The 25,404-nt window shown below is 42.2% G+C and overlaps 1 protein-coding gene across 1 annotated transcript in view; it reads left to right on the forward strand.

The window, feature by feature from the left end:
* KIF26B (kinesin family member 26B) overlaps positions 1-25,404 on the forward strand; it is a 192,906-nt gene that overhangs the window by 126,478 nt on the left and 41,024 nt on the right. The window contains exon 7 of the mRNA XM_015406871.1: positions 25,134-25,296. Within this exon, the coding sequence (XP_015262357.1) occupies positions 25,134-25,296 (163 nt within the window). The remainder of the gene's footprint in view (positions 1-25,133; positions 25,297-25,404) is intronic.

Here is a 25,404-nt window from a genome sequence, read left to right on the forward strand (position 1 = left end):
GGTGGAAAAAACTTGCTGATGAAATGCATCATATTTGGATTTCATGCCCAGTGAGTCAACAGGATAATAGGATTAGCACTGTAATAATAGTTTTTAATTTCTCAATTTATAATCTGTTACGTCACTACTGCCAAATGAAGTTGTCCAAATGAAGTTGTCCACAGAGCAGTGTTTGTGGTTTTGGTTGGGTGCTGCTACACTCCATGAACAAATACAAACAAACACACAAAAAACCCTTTGCTCCTGGAGAAGGCGAATTTCCACTAAAAACATTTCACTGTCAGAATGTATGATGCTCAGAGCTTACATTTTCGTTGTTGTTGTTGTTTTTTAAAAAAAGACTAGACAAAGTCATAGAAGATAGGTTGTCAAGAACTATTTGTCATGATAGCTAAAATGAGACCACAATATTTGAGCCAGTACACTTCTGATTATCAGATGCTGGAGAGAAAAAATAGGAAATGACTGTTACAATCATGTCTTTCTTGTGAACTAAAACAAGTATCATAACTCCTCTATATACATTTGCAAACTATAGTCAAAGGAAGAATTGCTGAGGGAGAGGAATGCAGGAATTGATGGGAAATCCCTCCAAATCCAAATCTCCCCTCTGGGACACTATGCACACTTAGGGATTTGAGCTGTCCAGTTACCCTGTCCTTGTTTTCCTCCCCTTTAATTTACCGTTCAAACCCATGCAGAGTTACTCCAGTGTAAGCCTACTGAAATAAGTGGTGTTAGAGGACCCTACATGGGCTTGAACTGTTAGTGAAGAAAGCACGCATGATGGAGGTTTATAAAATTTTGAACAAAATGGGTAGATTGAACAGAGAGAAAATAGTTTTCTCTTGCTCTTTGTCCCTGGACCTATCTGCAGCTTCTGACAGAGTGCACCACTCCAGCAGGTTAGCTGTTGGAGATGAATTGCAATGTATGAAATGCATTCTAAAAGCTTCATTTACCTTGGAAGATGAACTCCTACATCAAATCAGCTGATCATGTGTAAGACACTCTATATGGGTGTGCTCTTAAAGACAACTGGAAACTCCAGGTGGTACAGACTGCTGTGGCCATAAAAACATAAGAACATAAGAGAAGCCAATGTTGGATAAGGCCAATGGCCCATCTAGTCCAGCACTCTGTCACACAGTGGCCAAAAATACCAGGTGTCATCAGGAGGTCCAGCAGTGGGGCCAGGACACTAGAAGCTCTCCCACTGTTTCCCCCCCCCCTCCAAGCACCAAGAATACAGAGCATCACTTGCCCCAGACTGAGAGTTCCTATCTATACCTTGTGGCTAATAGCCACTGATAGACTTCTGCTCCATATGCTTATCTAATTCCCTCTTGAAACTGTCCATGCTTGTAGCCACCACCACCTCCTGTGGCAGTGAATTCCATATGTTAATCACTCTTTGGGTGAAGAAGTACTTCCTTTTATCTGTTCTAACCCAACTGCTCAGCAATTTCATGGAGTGCCCACGAGTTCTTGTATTGTGATAAAGGGAGAAAAGTACTTCTTTCTCAACCTGCTCTATCCCATGCATAATCTTATAAACTTTGATCATGTCATCCCTCAGCCATCGTTTCTCCAAGCTAAAGAGCCCCAAGCGCCTTAACCTTTCTTCATAGGGAAAGTGTTCCAACCCTTTTATCATCCTAGTTGCCCTTTTCTGCACTTTTTCCAATGCTATAATATCCTTTTTGAGGTGTGGTGACCAGAACTGTACACAGTACACCAAATGAGGTTGCACCATTGATTTATACGGGGGCATTATGATACTGGCTGATTTGTTTTCAGTTCCCTTCCTAATAATCCCCAGCATAGTGTTGGCCCTTTTTTATTGCAGTTGCACACTGTCTCAACATTTTCATTGAGTTATCTAATACGACTCCAAGATCTCTCTCTTGGTCAGTCTCTGCCAGTTTGGACCCCATCAATGTGTATTTATAGTTAGGAGTTTTGGCTCCAATGTGCATCACTTTGCACTTGGTCACATTGAACCCCATTTGCCACAATGACGCCCACTCGCCCATCCTCGACATGTTTCAGAAGCTTCAAGGCAGTGCCATATAATGGTATCATATTAGTTTTCTAGCTGATTGAGAGACCTTCTGTGTTTCAGTTGCTGCAGACAAGTGCACCAGTAGTAACATAACATTTGTACCTGTGGAGAGATCTGCAGTTTGTTCATAACTCTTTCAGTTGTTTCACAAGCATCAAGTTTAAATTTTGATCCAGCGTCCTCAGGGTTCCCAGAAAGACTGAGGCTATCTCTTGTAGCTGATTGTCCTTCATTGGGTTTGGTGAAGCCATAGGCAGTTACCAACTTATATTGTTGTTGCTCTCTGCCCCTAATCTTGAGGGTATCAGAGAGAGAGCATGCTGGTTCAGCTTTGTGTTCATCCATGGCAGTGAATTTACTTCACAGCTGTGGTAGCTGTACCTCAGGCCTACCAATGCGCTCTTGTAATGGCCACTTCAGACCACTTGGACTGGATGGCAGCCTTTGCAGAATAGTTAATGTACCAAAGATGACATCCATTCCAGTTCTATGTTCATACTAGAGATCAGAAAAATGCATCAATGCAAATGTCAGTACAAGTCAGTACGTTGGCCCACTATACTGAATTTGTCAGTGTAACTTACTTCACAAGGTTGCTGGGAGGCTGAAATAGGTCACCCCCACATACTCTGAGGGCCATTAATTCATACATTTTGACACTTCAAGACACTACCTAAGGGTCTGTGGGTATGAAAACAATTACCCATTGGATCCACATAAATTTGGTCCTCATAGTAACTCATTATCACTCCTCTGCTTACCATCAGGTTCAATTCAAGGTTCAATTCATCAGGTTCAATTCAAGGTACTTGTTATCACATAGGAAGCCCTACATGGCCTTGAACCCTCATATCTGCAGATGTACTTCTATTGCTGTGCTCTGACACTACAATTTCGCTCATCTGACCAAAGTTTTTTGAATGTGCTGCCCCGCAAATGGGTGAGAATGATAGCTGCCTATATACATGCATTCTCTGTTGTGACCCCATCCTTGTGGGATGGTCTGATGGAGGAGGTGAGGAAAACATTCTGCAAATTAAGACAGGAGAGCATTAAGTTCAGGAGAGCATTTTTACAAAGGGAATAGGACTGTAGTATACTATAATGGCTGAGAAAGTTCATTTTATGTGGCTACGGTTAGACGTGCCTTTAGATCTGACATAGCTGCGAATGACAGCGGTATTTGGGAAAGGTCCTGCAGTCGTTGGCACCCCATGCTGCCCTGCCAGAGAAACAGAGTTAAAAGACACTGGGGGAACTCCGGTCCTAACACTTGCTGATGGGCCATGGACAGATTTTCCCTAGTCTGATTGGTCAAGCATGCTCTCAAGCCATTGGGATGGTCTTCTCATTCCATCCTGACTTGGTGTCAGTTTTTTCCCCTCAGCAGTATACTCCATGTGGAACCCTCCACGCAGAGGTTCAATCCCTCATTTATATGCATGGGAAACAAAACCCCCCACTTGTCTGATCACGCAGTGACGGGCTGAGTCCGCAGCACAAAGGGATGTGTGATTGCGCAACTGCAAGTCAATTTCCTCCAGAGGAAATAGGGTCACTTCCCCTCCATGCCAAATAAAAGGTTTGACCTTAGCCTAAAGGAAACAGGATTGTAGTCTATGCTACTGTCTATGGTATGCATTATCTGTTTATTGTACGTATCATGCTGCTCTCACTGCATTGTGTTCAAATTCTAAAATTCTGTCCTCTGCATTATTTGACATCATGTCTGATACTTTTTTGATGTCTTTTACATTTTTTAAAAACTCTAGTCATAGTGCCCTGTTTATTAGATACCTCATGCCATCATGCAATATTTATGGCATTGTTTTATACCATGTAATGTGCTTTGATTCTCAGTGAGAAAGGTAGGCTATAAATCAAATAAATCAAATTGAATAAATAATAAACATAAAATAGGGTCACTGCATGGATCAGACAGTTTTCTCAAAGCCACTGAAACTTAGAAGTATTTATTGTAGAATAACAACAGCATGGAAATAATTTACTCACTTGTTTGTAGAATCACAGCACATGTGGCTCCACCTGGGGCAGACAGTTGCCATGAAGACTGATTTCTGTTCTGATAAACTTTTCAGATTTTTCTAAGACAGAGAATTTTATATTAGTTTCAAAGAGAGATCCCTAAATTTGTTCGAATGAAGGTGTTTTAAAATATAATCTGATTTTCCGAGGAAACGGAGAAACTTCTCTAACCATCTCTTGATAAACATAGGTAATCTATAGATTTTAAATTAGCATCCATAGTAATGGGTTTGTACTGTGGTGATTTATGTCTGATCAAGGACAGCGACTGTTCCTACTGGTTTTTGAAGCTGCCCTCCAACTGACAAACAATTATGGCTCAATATGGATTAAAGACCCCAGATCAAAGTTCTGAATATGCTTTTTCCATTTAATCCCAAAACACTATGTTTGTTAACAGCAGTGTTGATGATTGAATAGGAGTATTGAACAAGATCATTAGGGATCATGGAAAATATTTAAGGGCTTCTTGTTTGAATTATTTGAATGACTAAATGGTATGAACTGAAGTACATTTATAGGCAAGATACTTAATTTGTTTCACTCCTGCTTTTCTATAGTGTTGTGCTACAGGCTAAAAACACTAGGAGGCTGGCATGCAAACACTTTCTCTTCCAGATGCCAGGTATCTTACTGGGTGACCTTCCCAGCTTCCTGCAGAGTTCATCTATTTACACAAGTTGCCATTCCAAACCAAGTGGTTTCTGAATTGAACAGCAGTCAATTTATTTTCAGGTGCCACTCCATTTGGAATTGCAATTAGGATAATAAGATCAGCTCTCCAGTGCAGGAAATTGGGAAGGTCATGCGACAAGATTGTTGGCATTGGAGGTGGGGGGAACTGTATGAGCATGAAGGGACTGCTGCCGCAGATCAAGGGAATCTCACCTAAATGATTATGAAAACTTCAAAGTTCATGAATATGCATGAGATATTCACCAATACTAGACGTTAATTTCACTTGAGGAAATAACTCTGACATTCCACATCTCAGCAGGAGAGAACCAAGCAGTGACTGGTTATAGCGAAACCTGGTATATAACGGGTGCTAAATATTTGTTTATTTCAAAGGCCTACTACCAATGGATTCTTTAGTTTTTTAGGCAATAAGCAATCAGTTACTGCCACTCCTATGCTGTTGAGATTAGCAGATTTTACAAGCATGCTGGAGGATTCTGTATTTCTCAGCGATATCAACTAATTTTGGAAGAGGTTGCTGGCCTGGCCTGCTATTTAAAGTTGCCATGATGATTGTAGTTCCCCTGGGTGGTGAGGTCATGTTAATAACCAAAAGGTCTTTTGTCATGATATATTTCCATATCTAAAAGGAGAGGGAAATGCTGTTTATATATGTGTTTATATGCCACACACAGGCATGCACATCCTCAGTGATAAATCATACAACCAGGTGTATTGTTACACCTGGTTGTATGATTTATCACTGAGGATGTGCATGCCTGTGTGTTATCAGTTGACAAATCATTAGACCAGATTCTCCATGAACATCTGAAAGTTCTAGACATAATGGGCTGAATCTATGAGGAAACGTTAAAGCACTTAGGTCTCTTTAGCTTGGAGAAACGACGACTGAGGGGTGACATGATCGAGGTTTATAAGATTATGCATGGGATAGAGCAGGTAGGGCAAGAGGTACTTTTCTCCCTTTCTCACAATATAAGAACTCGTGGGCACTCAATGAATTTGCTGAGCAGTCAGGTTAGAACGGATAAAAGGAAGTACTTCTTCACCCAAAGAGTGATTAGCACATGGAATTCACTGCCACAGGAAGTGGTGGCGGCTACAAGCATGGACGGCTTCAAAAGGGAATTAGATAAGCATATGGAGCAGAGATCCATCAGTGGCTATTAGCCACAAGGTATAGATAGGGGCTCTGGGGCAAGTGATACTCTGTCATCTTGGTGCTTGGGGGGGGGTCAACAGTGGGAGGGCTTCTAATGTCCTGGCCCCACTGGTGGACCTCCTGATGGCACCTGGTATTTCTGGCCACTGTGTGACACAGGGTGTTGGACTGGATGGGCCTTTGGCCTGATCCAACATTGGCGTCTCTTATGTTCTTATATTTTAATCTCATTGATCAGATCAACATATTCAAGGGAGGGTGATTTTCACTGATTGTTCCTGCCAGAGGCAGCCCTGCAACTCCCTCTTCACACATTTCAGGTGGCATTTGGGCTGCACATAGTGGGGAGGCAAGAAAGTTGTGCTTAATGGGTAGAAACCCTATCATCTGCTGCCCGTTTCAATGAGATCCAAGGCAGTACCTGCACTTTGACAGCTTTCACCCAATCAAGCCACTAGGTGACTTTTTAACATGAAAACTCTACTTTGCCCCCGGTCACACGGAGCATTAGGCATGCTAGAGAGACGGAAGGTAGGCGGATCTTCCGGGCGCGATCTCACCGCCACATCTGGGAAGCGTAGAGCTCCCATGGCGCACCCGAGGCTTCCCGCCGAAGATGCGGGGTAAAAAACTAGTACCTCGGAGGTACTAGTTTCTGGAAACCGCGGGGCAAGGGCAGGCGTCTGATCGTGTTTCCGGTGGTAGTTCCGACGCCTGCCCATGTCCCCTCGCAAAAAGGTGGTTTTTTCCCCAAGTCTCCACGGATGCACACAAGCACCCAACGGAGCATGCGCACATTTCAGTTTTAAAAACAAAACACAACCCCGTTTGGCGTGCCGCTCCGCTTCTTTGCCGCATCGTCTGATCGGCACCTCCCCCCTAACCACGGGAGCTGGACGGGACCTCAACCGGACGCCTGATCGCGCAGTCGCGCGTTAGTTTGCTCCAGGGCAAACAGCCACGCCTCCCCCCCCCCGCATTTTCCTGCCCGTATGGCCGAGGCCTTTGTTACTTTTAGAAGAAATCACTTAAATCTGTGTTCATAACTTACTTAAGCATCAGGTGGAGAAAGGAAATCTTATTCTCATTTATCCCTGGGGTTTTCTATTTGGCTACAGCTGATGACTGCATTCCTCTCTATTTGCACAGTAGTTGATGTACCTGTCATGGATGAAAGATGCAAGGAAGGACAGCTGTTAAAATGTCTCCACACTTGATTTGTCAGAGGTTTCCTGGTGTGCCTTGTTTATTGTTTGAGTCCAGTGGCACCTACCTACCTGAATCTTGTTTATTGTGGTTAGGTACTTTCCTTTATTTAGGCCTCTTTCTGGCCCATACATGTGCTAGACAGACACTTTCCTGAAAACTGGTTGGTTCCTCTAGCTTATCCAGTGATTCTTATCAGTAGATTTCAGACGTAGTGTGTGTTCTGATAATTACAGTGGGAAAGTGATTTGTATAACATTTAGCATATGTTCATGCATGCTCTAGTCCTTTGTTTAGTAGAATATATGTCATTGTTTCATTGATTCAGCCATGGTCAGTACTATGTTTACCAGTGCAGGTATTCTCTGACATGTGTATCTGAACCCTTATTAGTTCACTGATTAACTGAGATGTCTTCTTTTACAACAGAATCTTATAATTGAATAGTGAAGTAAGTAACATTTATGGATCCTTAAATCCAGTGACTAGGGCTGTGAACAGGCAAGACATATCTTTCTACAAACCTGAAAAAGGCCCCAGGTTTGCCGGAAAATGTGACATCTAAAAAAATACATTGGGGAATTTGTACCACAAAGTGCATAATGACCCTGCCTTTTCCTTCTTTCCAAAACTCTTTGAAGTTTTTTTACCCTCAGCTTGCGAAGAACAGTGTTCTTATACAGCAAGTTACTTCATTTGAATAAGACATTTTTATTATTCAAATTAAAGGGGAAACCACAAGTTACTGCTTTATCATCTCTCTTCCTATCACGAGCTGCTTCCTGTAAAATAATTTTATATCACAAATCTGTTACAGTGAGTGCCACAAATTCAGTGAATGATGTCACCTGCTAATAACACTTCAAATTGTTAGAAATGTTAGAAAATTATGACAAATCTCTTGTAAAGTTTAAAAATTATCCCAACATACTTACAATAAAATTTGTCCAACCTCAGTTCCGTAGAAAATAGGTAAATGTTGGCATCCACTAAAATGATACAGAATGAACCCTTTCCAAAATATGACTTTAGGATTTTTCATATATAGAGCAAATAAGCGTGATGATCTCACACATCAAGGTGCATGATGACCAGCCCAACCACTTCCAAAGTTCCAGCCATTCTGAGTCAGAATTCTTAATAAAACCATCATCTGTTATAAACAGTTTTGATATTTTGTACTATGATGCAGTCCAATAGCCTGATGCATCTTTACATCAAACTAAGATTGATTTGTTGATGTTGACCTATATAACATGCTCGTGTTTTGCACTGGAATTTTCAGTATGTTTCACATTGTATCTTTTGAGAATGTTAGAGTGATACTGCCATTGCCGTTATTTTCAAGTAAGATTGTCCAGTATGAAAGCTTCGGTAGTCAAATGGAGTATGGATTTGCACAATGCGATACCAATTGAAAAATTGAGTTTTTATTTTCAACAGGTTTCCGGTTCTTAACAGAATGTAATGTTAGAGAGAATTGTTATCAAATGGCACTGAAACAGCACCATGAAGTTACATCAATCGGTAAATCTAATTCTTAACATGTCCCCATCTGGAGATACTTACATCCAGAGATAGGAGCTGTGAACAGACAAGGCAGATTTTTCTGCAAAGCTGAGAAAAGCCCCAGGTTTGCAAAATAATATGAAAAAAAAATACCTTGAGGTGTTAAACCCCCTCCCACACAACTAAGGTCGCGTTCACACGGGCAGTTTGATCTGTTGCCTTGCTGTTCCCTAACGGATTTAAAGTGCATGATCAGACAGCAACATCTGTCTATCAATCCCCACTCATCCGAGTCCCCTCCCCCCTCCCCTTGCCACGAGTTTATTTGATACCAGAGAAAATCTAGTCTTGTTGGTCTGAGCTGGTTCCCAAGTGGATTTCCTGCTGTCTGGTCACACTCTTGTTGTGCACCCAAGCTGTCAGGCAGGTCTCCTCTTGTTTTCCACCATTTTTAAAAAGTAGTTAGTGAGGTGCGCACAACTGCTTATTCGTACCCCCCCCTACAGGGACTGCTCAAAGCTCTGTTTTCTTTTTTAAAAGCCTAAAAGAAAGATGACTCTATTCTTCAGCTTTTCTCTGTCCTTTGAGGAAGGGGTAAGTTTAAAAGATTAGAAGGAGGATGGCAGTGAACTACATATCCCAGCAGTCTTAGCAAGCGTGTGCTCAGAAGGCATTTTTTTAAAAAAAATGGCCAACAGCCCCATGAACTACATATCCCAGCAGGCTGATAAGTGCTTGTGGGCATGCTCCAAGGACCAATTTTTTGAAAAAATGGCCAACGGGCTGACTCCCTTCCTGCTGCTGTCTGGTTACTCCGGGGCCAGTAGAAGCGCTTTGAAGTACAATAAAAGAGGTGAGTCTAGTCATGATTCTTCTGGCACAAAATAATCTGACTCAATTAGAGGCGGGGTAATAGTGGATTGAAGTGCCCGTCTGATCAGACTGTAAGAGAAGCAGCATGTGTACCTTTAAGAATGAGTGATTTTTGTGATTTCAGTGTCCATTGTTGCTAGTGAACCACAACAATATTGCCAGCCTTTCAAGCCTTGGTTTCTGTCAGTAAAAGGCAGATAGAGAGAGTAGGGCCCTTTCCAGGGTTATTTTGGCCTCCTGGTGCGCCCCTCCTCTCATCATAGCCAGGCCCTGCAGCAACTACCAGGCAAGTTGCTATCATGTAATTTGTGCAACTCACCCAGGTGCAGAAGTGGCTACTATTGATGTCATACAACCTGTTTGGGCCCAGCAGTGACTTCCATGCAACTTGTGCAACTTGGTTGGACCCAGCAGTGGCCACCATGGCCGGCTTGCTCACTAGGCAAACTAGGCATTCGCCTAGAGCGCGCCGGCCCTTAGGGGTGCCAAACTGCACCCCACCCACTGCTTTGGGGCCTGTCCTGAGGGGCTCCTCCGTGGCCTTGAGGCTGCGCCAGAGGAAGAGGAGAAGGTGGTGGTGGAGAGGCGGGCTGGCCACATGGCCTCCTTCCTGCCCTACGAGTCCCATCCTCGCTCAAGTGTTTCTCCCCGGCAGCCGGAGAGGAGCCAGTGGAGATGGCGGGGCTGCTAAGTGGGTGTCGCCTTCCTCCGCCTCATCACCCGTCAGCAGCTCAGTGTGCGGCGGTGGTGCCAGCGCCTCTGACTAAGGCTCAGGATCCTTCCTTCCCTGTGCCCTCTCCCCCCCCCACCCGCCTGTCTCCTTTTGAAGCCATGTGGTCAGCCGCTCGCCTGCAGCAGCAGCTCCAGAGCCCAAGACGGCGGCCAAGGGAAGTGCGCCCCAGCCCCAGAGCCTGCCCAATGGGGCTCGCCTGCTAGTCCCACCCATGCCGGCTGTCAGATCCCAAGCCCAGGTGGGCAGGGCTGGCTGAGCAGCACCCGTGTGTGGCCAACTATAAGCCGATCCTCCCCCCTGGCCCGCCGCCCCAGCCCTGGAAATCAGAGCCATTTGAGGAGAGGGGCTTCGCGGCCTTTCTCTGCACCCTTGCGGGCACACACAATTCAGCCCAAACCCGGGCACATTTGGTGACCCCCCCGGAAAGCCCTCTCTCTCCGAGCTTCTTTGGGATAAATCCCCCGCCTAGGTGGCTTCCCGCCTTCCTTGCCCGCCTCCTCTTTTCCTTCCCAGATTCTCTGGCTGGGTTGCTTCTTCTTCTTAAAAACAACAACCCACCCTTGTGTTGTTGTTTTTTTTAAAAAAGGGGGAGAGAAATAACTGTTGCAGTTGGAAGAAGAGGGGAAGAAGCAGTTGGGAAGAAGGGGGTGGGGATCAACATGGGGGAAGCTCTCCAGGAAGGCAATTTGAAAATGTGGTTTTATCAACACCAGTCTCTCTCCACTTTTTTTTTCTTTTTAATGTTTCCTGATAGAAAACATTTTTTGTTCGATTTGGGGAGAGAGCGGGAGACTCCAGAGTTTGCATGGAGGGAAGTCTTCCTTCTCTCCAGGCCCTGCCAGGGGGAGGAAAGGAGGGAAAGCTGAGAGCCAGTGTGGTATAGCAGTTATATTAGACTAGGATATGGGAGACCCAGATTCAAATTCCTACTCTGCCATGGAAGCTTGCTGAGTTATCCTGGGTCCCCCCCCCCTCTCTTTCAGCCTAATCTTCCTAATGGAGGAGAAGATAATGGGGAGAAAGGTGCAGTATAAATAAAGTAAATAAATTATAAATAAAGCTGAAGATGGGAGAGGCGGGGATACAGGGGGAAATGAGGTGACCCCCCCACAAGTCCTTAGTTATAAGATATATAAAAATAGAGACTGGTACTGTATCCACGCTGTGTGACATATTAGACACTGCATTTATTAGGGAGATTCAGAGAGTAGCCTTATCTGCAGTAGAACAGTTAGAGTTAAGTCCAGTAGCACCTTAGATACCAACAAGATTATAAGGGTATAAGCTTTTGAGAGTCAAAGCTCTCTTCATCAGATACGAATAGGAATGAAGACCTTTGTCCTTATATCCCAATCAGAAGGTGGGAGGGGTGTTGTGAAAAAGGAACTTGGAATGCAGAGGTACAATGTGTGTAATCAGCTTGATTAGAGCAGAGGGGATATGCTTGGGGGCAGAAAATTAGCATCTGTAGTGACATAAGAAATAAGTTCTGCCCTTCAGTGTGCCTACTGGTGACACTGGTGAAGAAGACTGTTGGTGAATGCTGTGTACCTGCTGCCACCAGAAACCTGGGGATATGACTGATGTATTGTTTGCAAGCTGGCAGGACTAACCGTTCTCCACCCCAGGCTCCTTATGGGACTCCCCGCATTAAGGGGCAGCCAAGGATTTCTCTGTCACCTGCCTTTTGACTGCTGTTCCTGTCCAAATACAAGCACTAACCAAGCCGAAAACAATAGAGAGAATGTGATGTACTACCAGACCTGGACTTGTATCACCTGTTCCTTAATAAAGATGTTTGCTATAAGGAAGGCAAAGCCTGTTGCTGGTGACAGACAGTTTTCCAGCTGGGTTGAATTTCTTCCAGGCCTCATTAACCAGCTACTGCAGAGTAGTCCATAGCAAAGGTAATAATGTAGTAACAATAGCAAACCCCTGTTTAAGGCTAGGAAGACGGGCTTATCTGAAAGCTCCAAAAGAAGATGAAATGAAAGTTCAAGATGAGTTGTACACTCCATATTGGTGCGGGGTTTTCATTTCCAATAGAATTAGATACTTTTGATTATCCCATCTCCTATATTTTATGGTTTTATTTATTGTATGGTATTTGTCAGTTCTGAATGTAAGGTGACTAGTTTTGTTTCTACTTTGCTCTGTCATTTTTAATGTATGCTGCACAGTGGTATTTTGATATTTGCTGTGACATGCTGAAATATATATGCACAATCAAACCCTGTTTTGGGCTAAACTAACATGTAACAAAGCTACTGAACTTATCACTATTGTGGTGTTTTTGACAATCTTGTCTATACCTCATGGTGTAGCATCTCATAAATCTCATAAATCCACTCTGACATTCCCATTTGACCTTTCCTTTTTAACAGTACTTGTCTAATGGAAATGGTTAAGTAATAATGAAAGAAAAGCCCCATCCAAACCATTTTAGCTTATAAGAATTTAACTTTTTTCCAGCACCATGCATTGCTCCTCATTCTTTCCTTAAGCTCTTCCCCATTGTTAATTTTCTTTGTCTGTGACTCTTTAGGAATTGGAGGAAGCCATTTCAGCACTCCCTTTCACTCCCCCCACTCCAAAGCGGGGGAGAGCTAAACGGAGGGGTTTAATGGCTTCTCGCCATGTAAAGGAAGCTTTGCCGAATAGAGTTGGCAATACCAGTTATTTCCCAAATCCCAATATCATACCAATATTGGGATTCGGGAATATTGGTATATTCCAATATTTTTCGAGTTTGATATACCCAAAAAAAACCCACCATTTTTTTGTGCATCATCACCTTTACCATCATTACCAACTGGCCCTGTGAGGAGTGAACGACAGCACTGCATGGAGCTGACACCATTGAACTGGGAGTACCATCTATAAGATGCCATCTTTTTATTGAAGACTAAAACATCTAGAGCACTTGTAATATTGAAAATGATTGTTTTTATATTGTTTTTTACCTGTTTTATGTATTGCCATGTGCCCTATTTGTGAGCCGCCCTGAGCCCGCTTGTGTGGAGGGAGGGCTATAAATCAAAATAATAAATAAATAAATAAATACTCTTTAATACTCCTAGCTGGCTATATGGAAATACATAACAGACTTATTTATCAGTATTTTGGCATAATGTTAATGTGTCCTAGTTACATGAAATATATCTCTTTTTACTGACTATTTACCAATAGATTACAATAGGCATTAGGACATATATTGTCTTATCATGTAATAATCATGATGGTTACTAATATTTGCCATTGGCCTAGTGCCAGCCAAGAGCCTATGAAATGTGATTTGTATGAACAGGAACGCATGCCCTAGCATGTTATATTGCATAATTAAACACACACACACACATTCTGCCTGCCTCTTTAATGCTGGTGTCATTGATATTTTCATCACTGTAGTTTTATAGGCTAGAATCCTAGGAGACAATGGAAATAGCAATGGGAGAGGAGAAAAAGATTTATGACTTAATAAGCTTAAAAACCTAGAACAAAAGCATAGTAAGATTGTCTAAATAATCTTTGGGGGGAATCTTGATCTGATGTGTTCACATTAGATCCAATCCTTTGTATATTTATTTGCATTTGTGAAATACTTGCTTGTTTTGCTGTTCCTCAGTAAACAAAATACTTTTTAAAAATTACCTTGATGTTCCTGCATTTTAGTCACATTCCACTCATGATCACATGTGTACATTGGAATAGAATCTTCAGTGGAGACTGACAGATATCTGAAAGAAAGCTATCAAAGCGTATTTGCTAGTGTATGGATGTCTTTTAAAAAGACTGGGCATAATGACTTATTAAATTAATGGGAATGAACTGGCAAGAAAAAACTGTAATTTTCTGATTAAATGTATTTTGTGATGAGCATATTTGGCTGCTGTCGCAAACTGGATGTAGAAGTATTCAAAGTTATCATTTTTCCTGAAGGGGAAAACCTGTCTGTGGTATATAGATTGCAGATGAGGTTCACACAATAAATGCTCCTCCATGGAAAAAAAGTTCTTACACACAGAAGACTAGCATGGCTACACCACATCCTTTGTCTGATATCCAGTTTTCTGTGCCAGGGAATCTTTTTTGTTTTTGTTTTGGGTATAGCAGCATTCCATCATGCATTTATTTATTGATTGATTTTTTTATAACCCACCTTTCTCCCCAATGGGGATCTAAAGTGGATAATTGGATCATTGGATCTGGGCTGCAAATACTTTTTCTTTGCTATCCATTTACCTAACAAACCTGACAGGAAAAATCGTAATGTACAAATAGTTGGTTTTCTTGGTGTCTCAGTCATGCTGTGGTTAGGTGGGGAAACTGTAAGGCTTTTATCTCTAATGTGCCAGCCTAGGCCATTTTATGTCTGACTCCCAAAGCCAATCATGTTTGTTTGTGTTAATTAAATTTCTGTATTCTTGCACGGATGCCTGGGAACTGCAATTCACTTCTGTCACTTCTAAGCATGTGTCAGCATAATGAATGCCACCAACTGATGAATGCCACTGATCATGTAAGTGCAAAAGTAGCACTCACACAATTATGTAGTTGATTTTAAATGGTACATGACCTGCATGTGAAAAACTTGGATCATAGGTACTACAAGCAAGACTACAATCTCCAAGCATGCAGCAGCAGCAGCAGCAGCTATCCGGCCAGCAGCTATTCTGAATGCCTCCAAAAAGCTATTCAAAATGCTGTTCATCTTGAATGGTGAACAAAGCACAAAAATGCAACTATCATATATATGTTGATCAATGAGATCAAGATTAACACTTATGGCGGCAATAGGTGCGCTCTTGGGTGAAAATGGAGAAACTCTGACAGGACAAAGCGGGAAGTCTCAATTCCTATTTTGCCTCATTCATTTCCCTGAAGAAGAGAACAGGCTCATTTAGAGATGGTAGTAGCCAAGGCACAGCATCTGGGCTGCTGGTTGACACAGACAAAGAGGCTGTCGAGAGGCACCTGGCTGCATTGAATGAGTAGAAATCCCCTGGGAGAGATAGTAAACACCTAAGGGTGCTCAAAGAACTTTCTAGAGAGCTTGCAGAGCCTTTGTCTATCATCTTCCAAGACCCCTTGGAGGATGGAAGATGTGCCACAAGACTGGAGGAGGGCAAATGTTATCCCAGTCTTCAAAAAAGGGAGAAAGAAATTACAGGCCAGTCAGTCGGACCACCGTCGTAGGGAAGATATTGGAGCAGATTTTAAAGGGGTCAGTCTGTGAGCATCTGAAGGACAACTTGGTGATCTGGGGAAGTCAGCATGGATTTGTCCCCAACAGGTCCTGCCAGACAAAACTCAATTCCTTCTTTGATTGAGTGATGAGATTTCTGGGTCATGGGAATGCCATCAGTGTTGTTTTCCTGGACTTCAGTAAAGCTTTTGACAAGGTTACTAGCCATGGTGACTATGGGGAACCTCTGCATTCAGAGGCACTAAGCCTCTGAATCCCAGAGCCAGGAGGCAACATCAGGAGAAGACCTCGGCCTCTATGCCATGTTGTTGGCTGTTCAAAGGAAATGATTGACCACTGTGTGAGACCGGATGCTGTACTGGATGGACCACTGGTCTGATCCAGCAGGGCTCTTCTTATGTTCTCAAGGTTCCCCATGATGTTCTGATGGGTAAACTGGAGGACTGTGGACTGGACTCTAGGATAGCTAGGTGGATAGGGAACTGGTTGGAAAACCTTTCCCAAAGAGCAGTTGTCAGTGGCATTTCATCTGATTGGAGGGAAGTATCTAGTGGGGGGCCATGGGTCTCTGTTTTGAGCCCGGTACTTAATATTTTTATAAATTAGCTGGATGAGGAGGTGGACGGACTACTCATGAAATTTGTTGATGACAGCAAATTGGGAGGAGCAGCAAACACACCAGAATTCAACAAGATCTGAACACACTGGAAAAGTGGGCGGATGTGACTAAGATGCAGTTCAACAAGGATAAGTGCAGAGTTCTACATCTGGGTAACAAAAATGAGAAGAACACATACTGGATGGGGGATACACTTCTACGTGGCAGTGTGTGTGAACAAGATCTTGGGGTATGTGTGGACTGTAAGCTAAATGTGAACAGTCAGTGTGATGCAGTGGCAAAAAAGGCTAATGCGATCTTGGAGGTGTATCGAGGCATAATATCCAGATCACAAGATGTCATAGTCCCATTGTATGCTGCATTGGTCAGGACACACCTGGAGTACTGTGTGCAGTTCTGGAGGCGTCACTTCAAAAAGGATGTGGACAGAATAGAGTGGGTGCAAAGGAGCAAGCCCTACAAGGAAAGGCTGGGAAACTTGGGAATGTTCAGTCTGGAGAAGAGGAGACTGAGGGGGGATATGATTGCTCTCTTGAAGTATTTGAAAGGCCGTCACTTAGAGGAAGGCAGGGAGCTTTTCCTGTTGGCAGCAAAGGATAGGACTCACAGTAATGGGTTTAAATTATGGGAGGAAAGGTATCAGCTGGATATTAGGAAAAATCTTCTACAGTAAGAGTAGTTCAGCATTGGAACTAGCTGTTTAGGGAGGTGGCGAGTTCCCCTCACTGGCAGCCTTAAACAGCAGCTGGACAAACACTTGTCAGAGATGCTTTGGGCTGATCCTGCATTGAGCAGGGGGTTAGAATAGACGGCCTGTGTGACTCCTTCCAACTCTATGATTGTATGAGTCCTCTCACTGGAGGAAGTTGAGGAAATTCCACAACTACCACCACCACTCCTGAGCCCCCCTTTTAAAAGTAGCCAAAAAAAGAGGGGGGGAAGCCAGTGTACAATGCAGGAAACAAAGAAGGACACCACTGGCAAAAAATATATAACACACAAGCAAGTAAGCAAGTATATAATGATCAAATAAGCATAACAGCAAGTATAATATAATTAAAATAAATGTAACAAATATGATATAAATCAATAGGCCAAAGTGCAATAATAAATCATAATAGAAACAAGTCACAGTCTTTCCATGTGTCTATTGCCAGCATGGAAGCGATATCAAAGTCCAAATTGGAGTGCAATTCATCAAATTTTCTGAGCCATAAAAAGCCGACGCGTAATCCGGATGCCTGTTGCCACGTTTCGAATGATTCTTATTCAAGCATGGCCGTAATGGGACTGAATGCAAATTCAAAGAATATACAAATGAGAATGCATACAAAGTATAAATATTGGAACAATACACAAGTGAGAATGCATACAGGATATGAATATTTGAAAAAATTGAAAAATTAGGAGCTACAAAGAAAACTCACCCCAGTCTCAAAAGCTGGCATACACTAAGCCAGAATGGTCAGTCAAGGAGGATTAAGGGTCCTTAGCCTGCCATGTGCTGCACCTTAATTTATACCTAATATTCAGGCTGCATCAACACAGGCAAAGTTTCTTCAAGGTCATAGTGCCATGCATGCTGCTCAAAAATCCAGAAGCAGCAAGTGCACTAAACTGCCAACACTTAGAACAACATATTTAAGTTTCATTTGGGCAACTATCATTAATTGATATAAGGTGTAAAATCCATGCTCTGATTCATGCCATGAGGATGATATGTCTTTAAATTGTAAATGAATCTAGTTTCCTTTTGCAAAAGGATTTGTTCAATATTTAGTTGTTGGAAGGGCTTTTTTTGTTGGCAGTATAAAATTATAAACTTCATTTCATTCGCACTATGTCCTGCCTGCATATAATGTGCAACCATTGGTGAATTTTCAACATTGTTATTCACTCTGGACCGGTGTTCCAACACCCGACAACTAGGGCAATTAGGGCAATTTTTTGTTTCCCTTTTAAAAGTAACTGAAGAAAGCACCACAAATTAGCACCCACGGCCAGTTTTGTCACCAGTATCCATCATCAAAAAAAAACTGCAGAAACAATTGATGGGATATGTAGCAGCAACTGGTTAGATAATCAACAGCAGAATTAGAGTTTGAGGGACAGGGACCTGATAACTACAGGACTGAGGACACCATTGCTAGATGCAATCAACAACAGATTCCGCTTTTTCCAGTTGCCTTTCACCAATCAAGACATAGTTAGGGCTCTGACTTCAACTGATCTCACAAATTCACTCTTGACCTTGGCAAGTGATACAGATGGAAATGACTGTGATGACTAACCACCTTGTAACATGGACTCCAGATCTGTATTATACATGGTAAACATCTCTTCCCTCTGTGCCATTGAAACCTGTTACAAATAGGAATGGCAATCTGATCCAGATTCAATGCCCCCATTTTGGGCAAAGTGACTTCATAACCTATTTTGAAACTCGCTTAGTTCTGGTAGATACCAGGTCTGGAATAAAAATCACTGGCCAGGGAGAGCAGGTATGACCTGGATGCAAAAGGCCTCTCTTCACAAGCACAAGGCTGCAGTATAATGTGACAATGCTATTGACTCCATGTTATGCTCGATATACTCCTAGGAATTCAGGCAAGTTATAGCACTATTTTGTATTGTGGCAGGACAACAAGAGATTTTGCTGCACATGCCTTGAATACATTCTGGACTCCATTTCTGGAGTTTACATTGAATAATGGCTTTTGGGATTCCCCAAGGTTAGTTGGGAATTTTGAGCAGATCAGAAACTGCTTCATTCCAGAATCCATCAACATGTTCCAGAGTGAGAACCAGTAGTTCTTTATGTCTTTAATTACAACAGGAAGACAATTGTTAAGCCCCCTGTGCAGAGTCTAACAAGAGTCACAAAACTATCTGCATTCAAAATGCTCTCCTTTGGCACTTCATAGATAACCATGGCAGTAGAGAATATAGACATCTATAGAACACCCACTGACATGATACAGTCCTAAACAAAGGACTTTCCCATAACTGGTTGGTTTTGGCCCAGGGAGTTCTGTCATCCCTCACTGCATGTGCTCCATCTGCTTGGGGAGATCTGATTTAGGGCTGCCAAGTAGGGGCGGGGGGCAGGGCGTGGCTGCGTCACCAGAGGTGCCGCAACCACGTCAATCATGTTGGGGGCATGGCCCCGATCGTCGGAGGGAAAACTCTATGGTTTTCCCTCTGACGATCGGGGCCACGGCTTCAATGTGATCGACGTCGCGCATCATTTCCGGTGACGTGCTGGCGGCGCGCGCGCATTGACGGACGGCTCCCGGAGCCCGGCGAGGCTCCCCCACCGGTAAGAAAAATTGACTTGGCAACCCTAATCTGATTCAATGAAATGACAAGAGAGGATGCCTGAAGGAGCTGAACTGATTGCAGAGAGCACTCTCAGTGTACATTAACAAATCCATCAACTGGTCATTGGCCAAGCCACCATCCAAGACAATGGTCATAGTACCCAGATCACTTGGAATTCCATCTTCATTCCAAGAAGCAGACCTACCTAACTGGTTTGTAACATGGTAGAGACATACAGAAAGCAATTGTCTAACAATCCCTGCACATTTTTTAAAAAAAACCCTCTTTCAGAAAGTTTCATACAGCATTCTTTGCAATTTACTTTAATGTTTAATGCAATTTACATGAAACAAAATAGTTTTATCCAAAAAAAAAATCTGTTCCAGAATTTCTCTGCTTCAAACTGGCTGCTGCTCAAGAAATCACCAAGCATTTGAAAATATTACATTATACCCTCCTTAATGAAAGGGGGGGATCTCTCTTCCCTTATTCTGACAGAAATGCAGCATCAACTTTAATTAAAAAAAACACATGCACAGAGACACACACAAAGCTATTGTGTGCCTGTTTGTGAGGTGTGTTTTGGATTATAATAGATGCAATAAAGAATCACCAGTGGTTGAAATTGCTGAAAGATAAAATAATGAAAAGGCAGCTAGGTGACTTGCATCTGATGGCATCTCTCTGTGATAATTTTTTTTTACTCAATCATTAGCATATTGAAAGAGATAATTGAACCATTGAGTTGGGAGGTCCAGGTCTGCATATAAAATGCAAAATGTTTGCAAATTGTGTGATTAGTAATGTTTCCCTTTGTAATTTCCTTCTTGCAGTTTAGCCAGATATGATAACAAGGGAGGCAGCTGGCTGTAGCTTTTAGCAAAGTAGAAGAGAGCAGCAAGATAAAGCTAGATAAAAATGGCATTTTTTATAGCTAGGAGTGAGGCATTTCTGTTTTTTAAATCACCTGTCGATACTTTTAAACATAATCCTAATAAAATTCCTCTTTCTAGTTCTTTTTGATGTAACAGGAATTCACTGTTTCTCATCTCTCTTCTTACAGTGAACTATTTTCAGTATAATGCAAATAGAGTTTAGGTGACCTACCCACATGTATCATTTATAACTCTCTAGGAAGAGTGCATCAGTTTGCTGATGATGGTTTCATAAGTTAGATATCCTCTGGAGACCTAAATCTAGTCTATTGCCCTTTTACCACTGTCATTCCATGTTTTGCATTGATAGAGGCATGAGTAAATGAAAGGCTTGGTATTGATTTCTGTGCAGATGTTAATAATTTCCTTGTACATCTTCTTTGGAATGTTGGTGACTGATGCACAGTAGTTGAGATCACCATCATTTCTAGATGAAGAGAAGATGCACTAACCTAACACAGCCGCCTTTCATCTCTGACTCTGTGGGATCAAAGCTGAATTAGGTCACCAACAAAATGAGTGCACTTCCCCCAGCTCTAATCTTAATGGACTTTTGTTTACATCCAAAAAAAATCGTATATTGCAGTGGGATTGAATAGCTCTGCCCACAGGAAGCTGAGAACTAGAAGAATCAGCACAGAATAAAAGATAAAACTTGAACTTTATGGAGAAACATTCAGTAGATGTGTTGTATGAGAAGAATGGGATCTACTTTGGGAAGCAATGGGGTACCTGAAGAAGCAGTGGGATCCATGATGGGAAGCTGATGGGATCCATTTTGGGAAGCAGTAATTCTTGTTGTAGATGAATATCTTCAGTGACTAAGAAAAATGTAAACCATCAAGTGTTTGGAAATAATGTTTTGGTTCTGTACTATATCTGCACACAGTCATTCAACCTTTACTAATTCATAAATGATAAAATACACATAATTTAAAAATGTCCATCCATTGCCCCTTCCATTGCAAAGCAACCATCTTACACCATGTTTCCATCATAAATATAAAACTATTAAAAACCACGGTAACCGTGATACATAAATCTAATCTAAAAGAAATGTAACTAATGCACTTATAATCATATCAGCAGAAATTAATCAGGCCAACATAGAATGTATCCTGTATCTCACAGTTGACGTATGGTGACCCCATGGGTTTTTCAAGGCAAGGTACATTCAGAGGTAGTTTGCCATTGCCTGGCTCTGTGTCACCACCCTGGACTTTCTTGGTGTTCTCCTATCCAAATACTAACCAAGACAAACCCTGCTTAGCTTCCAAGATCTGACAAGATTAGGCTAGCCTGGGCTATCCAAGTCAGGGAGAAGTGTACTGAAATTAAAAAAGGCTTCTGCCTCATTCTTAATTGGAATGGATCATATATTCAGGAATCCTTGTTCCAGTACTGTGCCCCAAAATAGTAAGAAATACTCAGAAGAGACTGATTAATATTTTCCTGTAGCTTCACTTTAACATTGTCTGTTTTCTTTAGCAGATATCTGTAAAGGATGCTTTCATACCTGAAGGCAATTATCTATGTTAAGGGAAGTATTGACAAGACTGGATGTTCAGGTCTCCTCCATGACATATAGCATCTTTTACCAGCTTCATTTGATATACCAGCGGTGGCCATTTCTTTAAAAGTGTGATCTGTCCGTGGTAATCTATGCCCTGATCATTTGCAGGTTAGATTAATCTAATGTACACTAGATGGGGCTGCCTTAGCAATGTCATAGCAAAATAAACACCCTGCAAAGTAACTTATAAAGTCTCTATACAATAGTAATTATTTTACTGTCAGTATAATATACAATGAATTTCTATTACAACATTTGTAATGATTCCTTGTTTTATATGTGTGTGTGTCTCTTTAAAAGTTTGGTTGCATGGCTGTGTGATGGACTAGAGTGCTTGAAGAGACAAGAGTGGTGTGATTGGTGATTGACAGAGAGGGGGAGGGGTTTTGGAAAGTGTTTCTGAGTGGATGAATGGGTATGTCCTTCAGGAGTGACAGTTAGAGGTTTGACAGTTGATAAAGACAAGGGTTAAGGGAGTTCGTTCTGAGGTCTGGGGGAGAGAGACAGTCTTGTGTGTGATACAAGAGTTAAGTTCTGTGTATGAAGAAAAGTTGAATGTATAAGAAAACAAAAGTTAAATGAAAGTCTGAGTGACAGACTGGAGTGAAATAGGAAATGTATATGACCCTGAGTAATGAGTTACAAAGTTACTTGAAAAATCCCTGTCAGAAAGGGAGCAGATCTTGTGTGAGACACAACAAAATTGTTAAAATTATTCACATTACTGGTTACATTGTTCTACACTTAATCTATGAACTGTTTCAATAAATCTTTTATTTAAGTCTGCCAGCTCTGAAAGAAATAATTTCTCAGGAAACACATAGACCCTCATGAGACTTAAAACCTTGACCTACCTATCCAGTGATAGCCAAAAGAAAGTATAAAGGTTTGGAAAGCCTAAAATTTCCTGGTGGCAGCCTAACCTACCCAGTTGAACAAAATAAAAAGAACACTTTAAAGTGAAACCAGGCCTCCCCAGATAAGGGGTCGTCACAACATTCAATCTATATTTTTCAATATAACATGTATATGTACCAATACACATTTAAGGAGAGCCTCAAGGAGCTTCAAAGCGCAATAGCATTTATATCAAAAGTCCCCACAGGGCCAATACTTAAAAGTAAGATTGTCAAGTCCCTGAATTAGGGTTCCAAAGACAACCAAATTGAAAGTGACTAGACAGTCATCCTGCTTGAAATGAAGCATCTTTTGACTTTTATACAATCATCAAGTGGTGTCCCTGCAGCCATGCCTTAGTGATTGGGATAGTAGTCCTGTGACTGCAGGAAGGTTTGATCAGAATGCTACTCAAGGTATTGATCAGAATGCTACTCAACAGCTATTAAAGGTCACACCTTGGGAACAAGGCTTATATACATTTGGTAGGAACATACAACATTTGTAGAGTTCATTTGTTGACTAACTACCTGTTTAGACCTGGCTGTTTTACTGTCCTGTGTAATGTACTGGCAAAAGCATTTTCTTAGACCATATAAAGTTGATAGAACATCAAGGTACACCATGGTCCTTCTGTGCTTTATGTATTAGTGTACATGGATTTGAGAGTGTTTGAGAGTATAATACAGTGGTTAGAGGGTTAGACGAGGAGTATGGAAAACCCAGGTTAAAATCCCCACATCATTGGGTAACATTGGACTAGTCACTCTCTCAGGCTAACCTACCTCACAAGGTGTTTTGAGGATAATAGAGAAGAAGAACCATCTATGCTGCCCAGAATTTCTTGGAGGAAGTACAAGATAAAAATGGATGGATGAACGAAGGATAGTATGTGTCCAGTTCTTGTTATGGAACCTTTTTCCATCAGCACTCTGTCCTTATAAGAGGCAATCTTCCAAGATATTTCGCTGCACCTGTTTAGGTGTCTTTTGTGTAGACAGCAGAAAATGCAGCAGCCTAGTATGGGGTGGAGGGAAGGGTGCTAAGTTGTGCTTCAGAATCTGTCCTTCCAGGCACTTTGCACATTTCAGGATTATTCCCCAAATCCCCTGTGAACCGGCCAGGAAAAGTTGCTGTCAGTTGAAACTGTAAAAATGTAACCTTTTCAGTGATGACCTGAGAGCTGCAGTTGCAGGTGGAGTAGTAACCTAAACACATAACTGCGTGCATCTCCTCCCTGTCCCTGTGCTGTGGGGGGAGAGGATCATGACAGTGCTGGAGCCCTGATAATCCCCACCCATGTGTCAGAGATGGAGACAGGAGAGATGGCGTCCTTCCCCCCCCCCCCCCCCGCCCCAAGAAGAGTCAGTTATGAGTCACGACAATAACTGCAACTTCATGGGAGCCACTCTGAGATTCCAAGAATGGGATCTTAATGATAGATTTCTAATGCGGCTGTACATTTCCTCTTGTACATTTTTTCATCCGTTCCAGTGGGGCCCACAAGTTCCCAGTGTATTGTGCCCTTGTTAATAACACTTTTTGTTTCCCCCACCAGTACTGTAGTGTACATGTATGAGGAGTCTCTTACTCCCGAACCGTCTAGTGCAGTGCTGACAGGAGGAAGGGTATCTTTTAAAGGATGCCTTTTGCTGAAATTTTGACAGCGCACCACTGTTCACGGTAACAAGCTGGCTGCATTAATGGGATACGTTTGTACAGTTTCTTCATTGCGAAAGCAATTGTCATGCAATACCATTTCCAGGTCTCATTACAATCATTGGGAGTGCAAGAGAAGAGGAGGTAGCAGCAGACTATTAGAATTTTAATACTGAGTCCATTCAGTGACACAGTGAGTGACAGGAAAAGAAAATGACACAAAGTAATCCCATCTTCAGTCATTAGAAAGAATGAGCAGAGGTGAAGCCAGGGCTGTCTCTTAAGGTTGGATCCTTCTGTGCCTTTGCCTTTGAGTACAAAAGCTGGTGAGAAAACAAACTCTGGTTAGCCGCCTGGGTTGAGAATCCACCCCTCAAAGCAATACCACTGCTGGAATTAGCCAGGAAAATAAGACAGATAGAAAAGCCGTAAAAGGGAGAGACTTTAATTTCAGCACAAGGGTTTTCCAGCTTGTTCAGCTGCAGATGTAAGGCACAGAAGCCCAAAGAACAATGCTAATTAGTATTCCATTAAAAAGGGAAGGAATCTTGCTGAGACCTGGAGTCGCATCTCGACAGTCAAAGTGAAACACGGCTCACTAATGTACCCTTAATTCTTTTTATTTTGCAGAGACAGCAAGCTGACCATGTTGCTCCGGGAGTCCCTTGGGAACATGAACTGCCGTACCACCATGATAGCTCACATTTCGGCAGCTGCAGGGAACTATGCTGAAACACTTTCCACAATCCAGATTGCATCCAGGGTTTTAAGAATGAAGAAAAAGAAAACTAAGGTAAGGGAAGGGGGAAACTCTTTTGTTGTCTTGCACTGGTGGGAGCGGATCAGCCAGAGATCTTAGCCAAGCAGGGAAGGGAGCAGCATCAATATTCATAATTTCTGA

The sequence above is a fragment of the Gekko japonicus genome, unplaced genomic scaffold, assembly GCF_001447785.1.
Source record: "Gekko japonicus isolate JY-2015 unplaced genomic scaffold, Gekko_japonicus_V1.1 scaffold1103, whole genome shotgun sequence".
NCBI lineage: Eukaryota > Metazoa > Chordata > Lepidosauria > Squamata > Gekkonidae > Gekko > Gekko japonicus.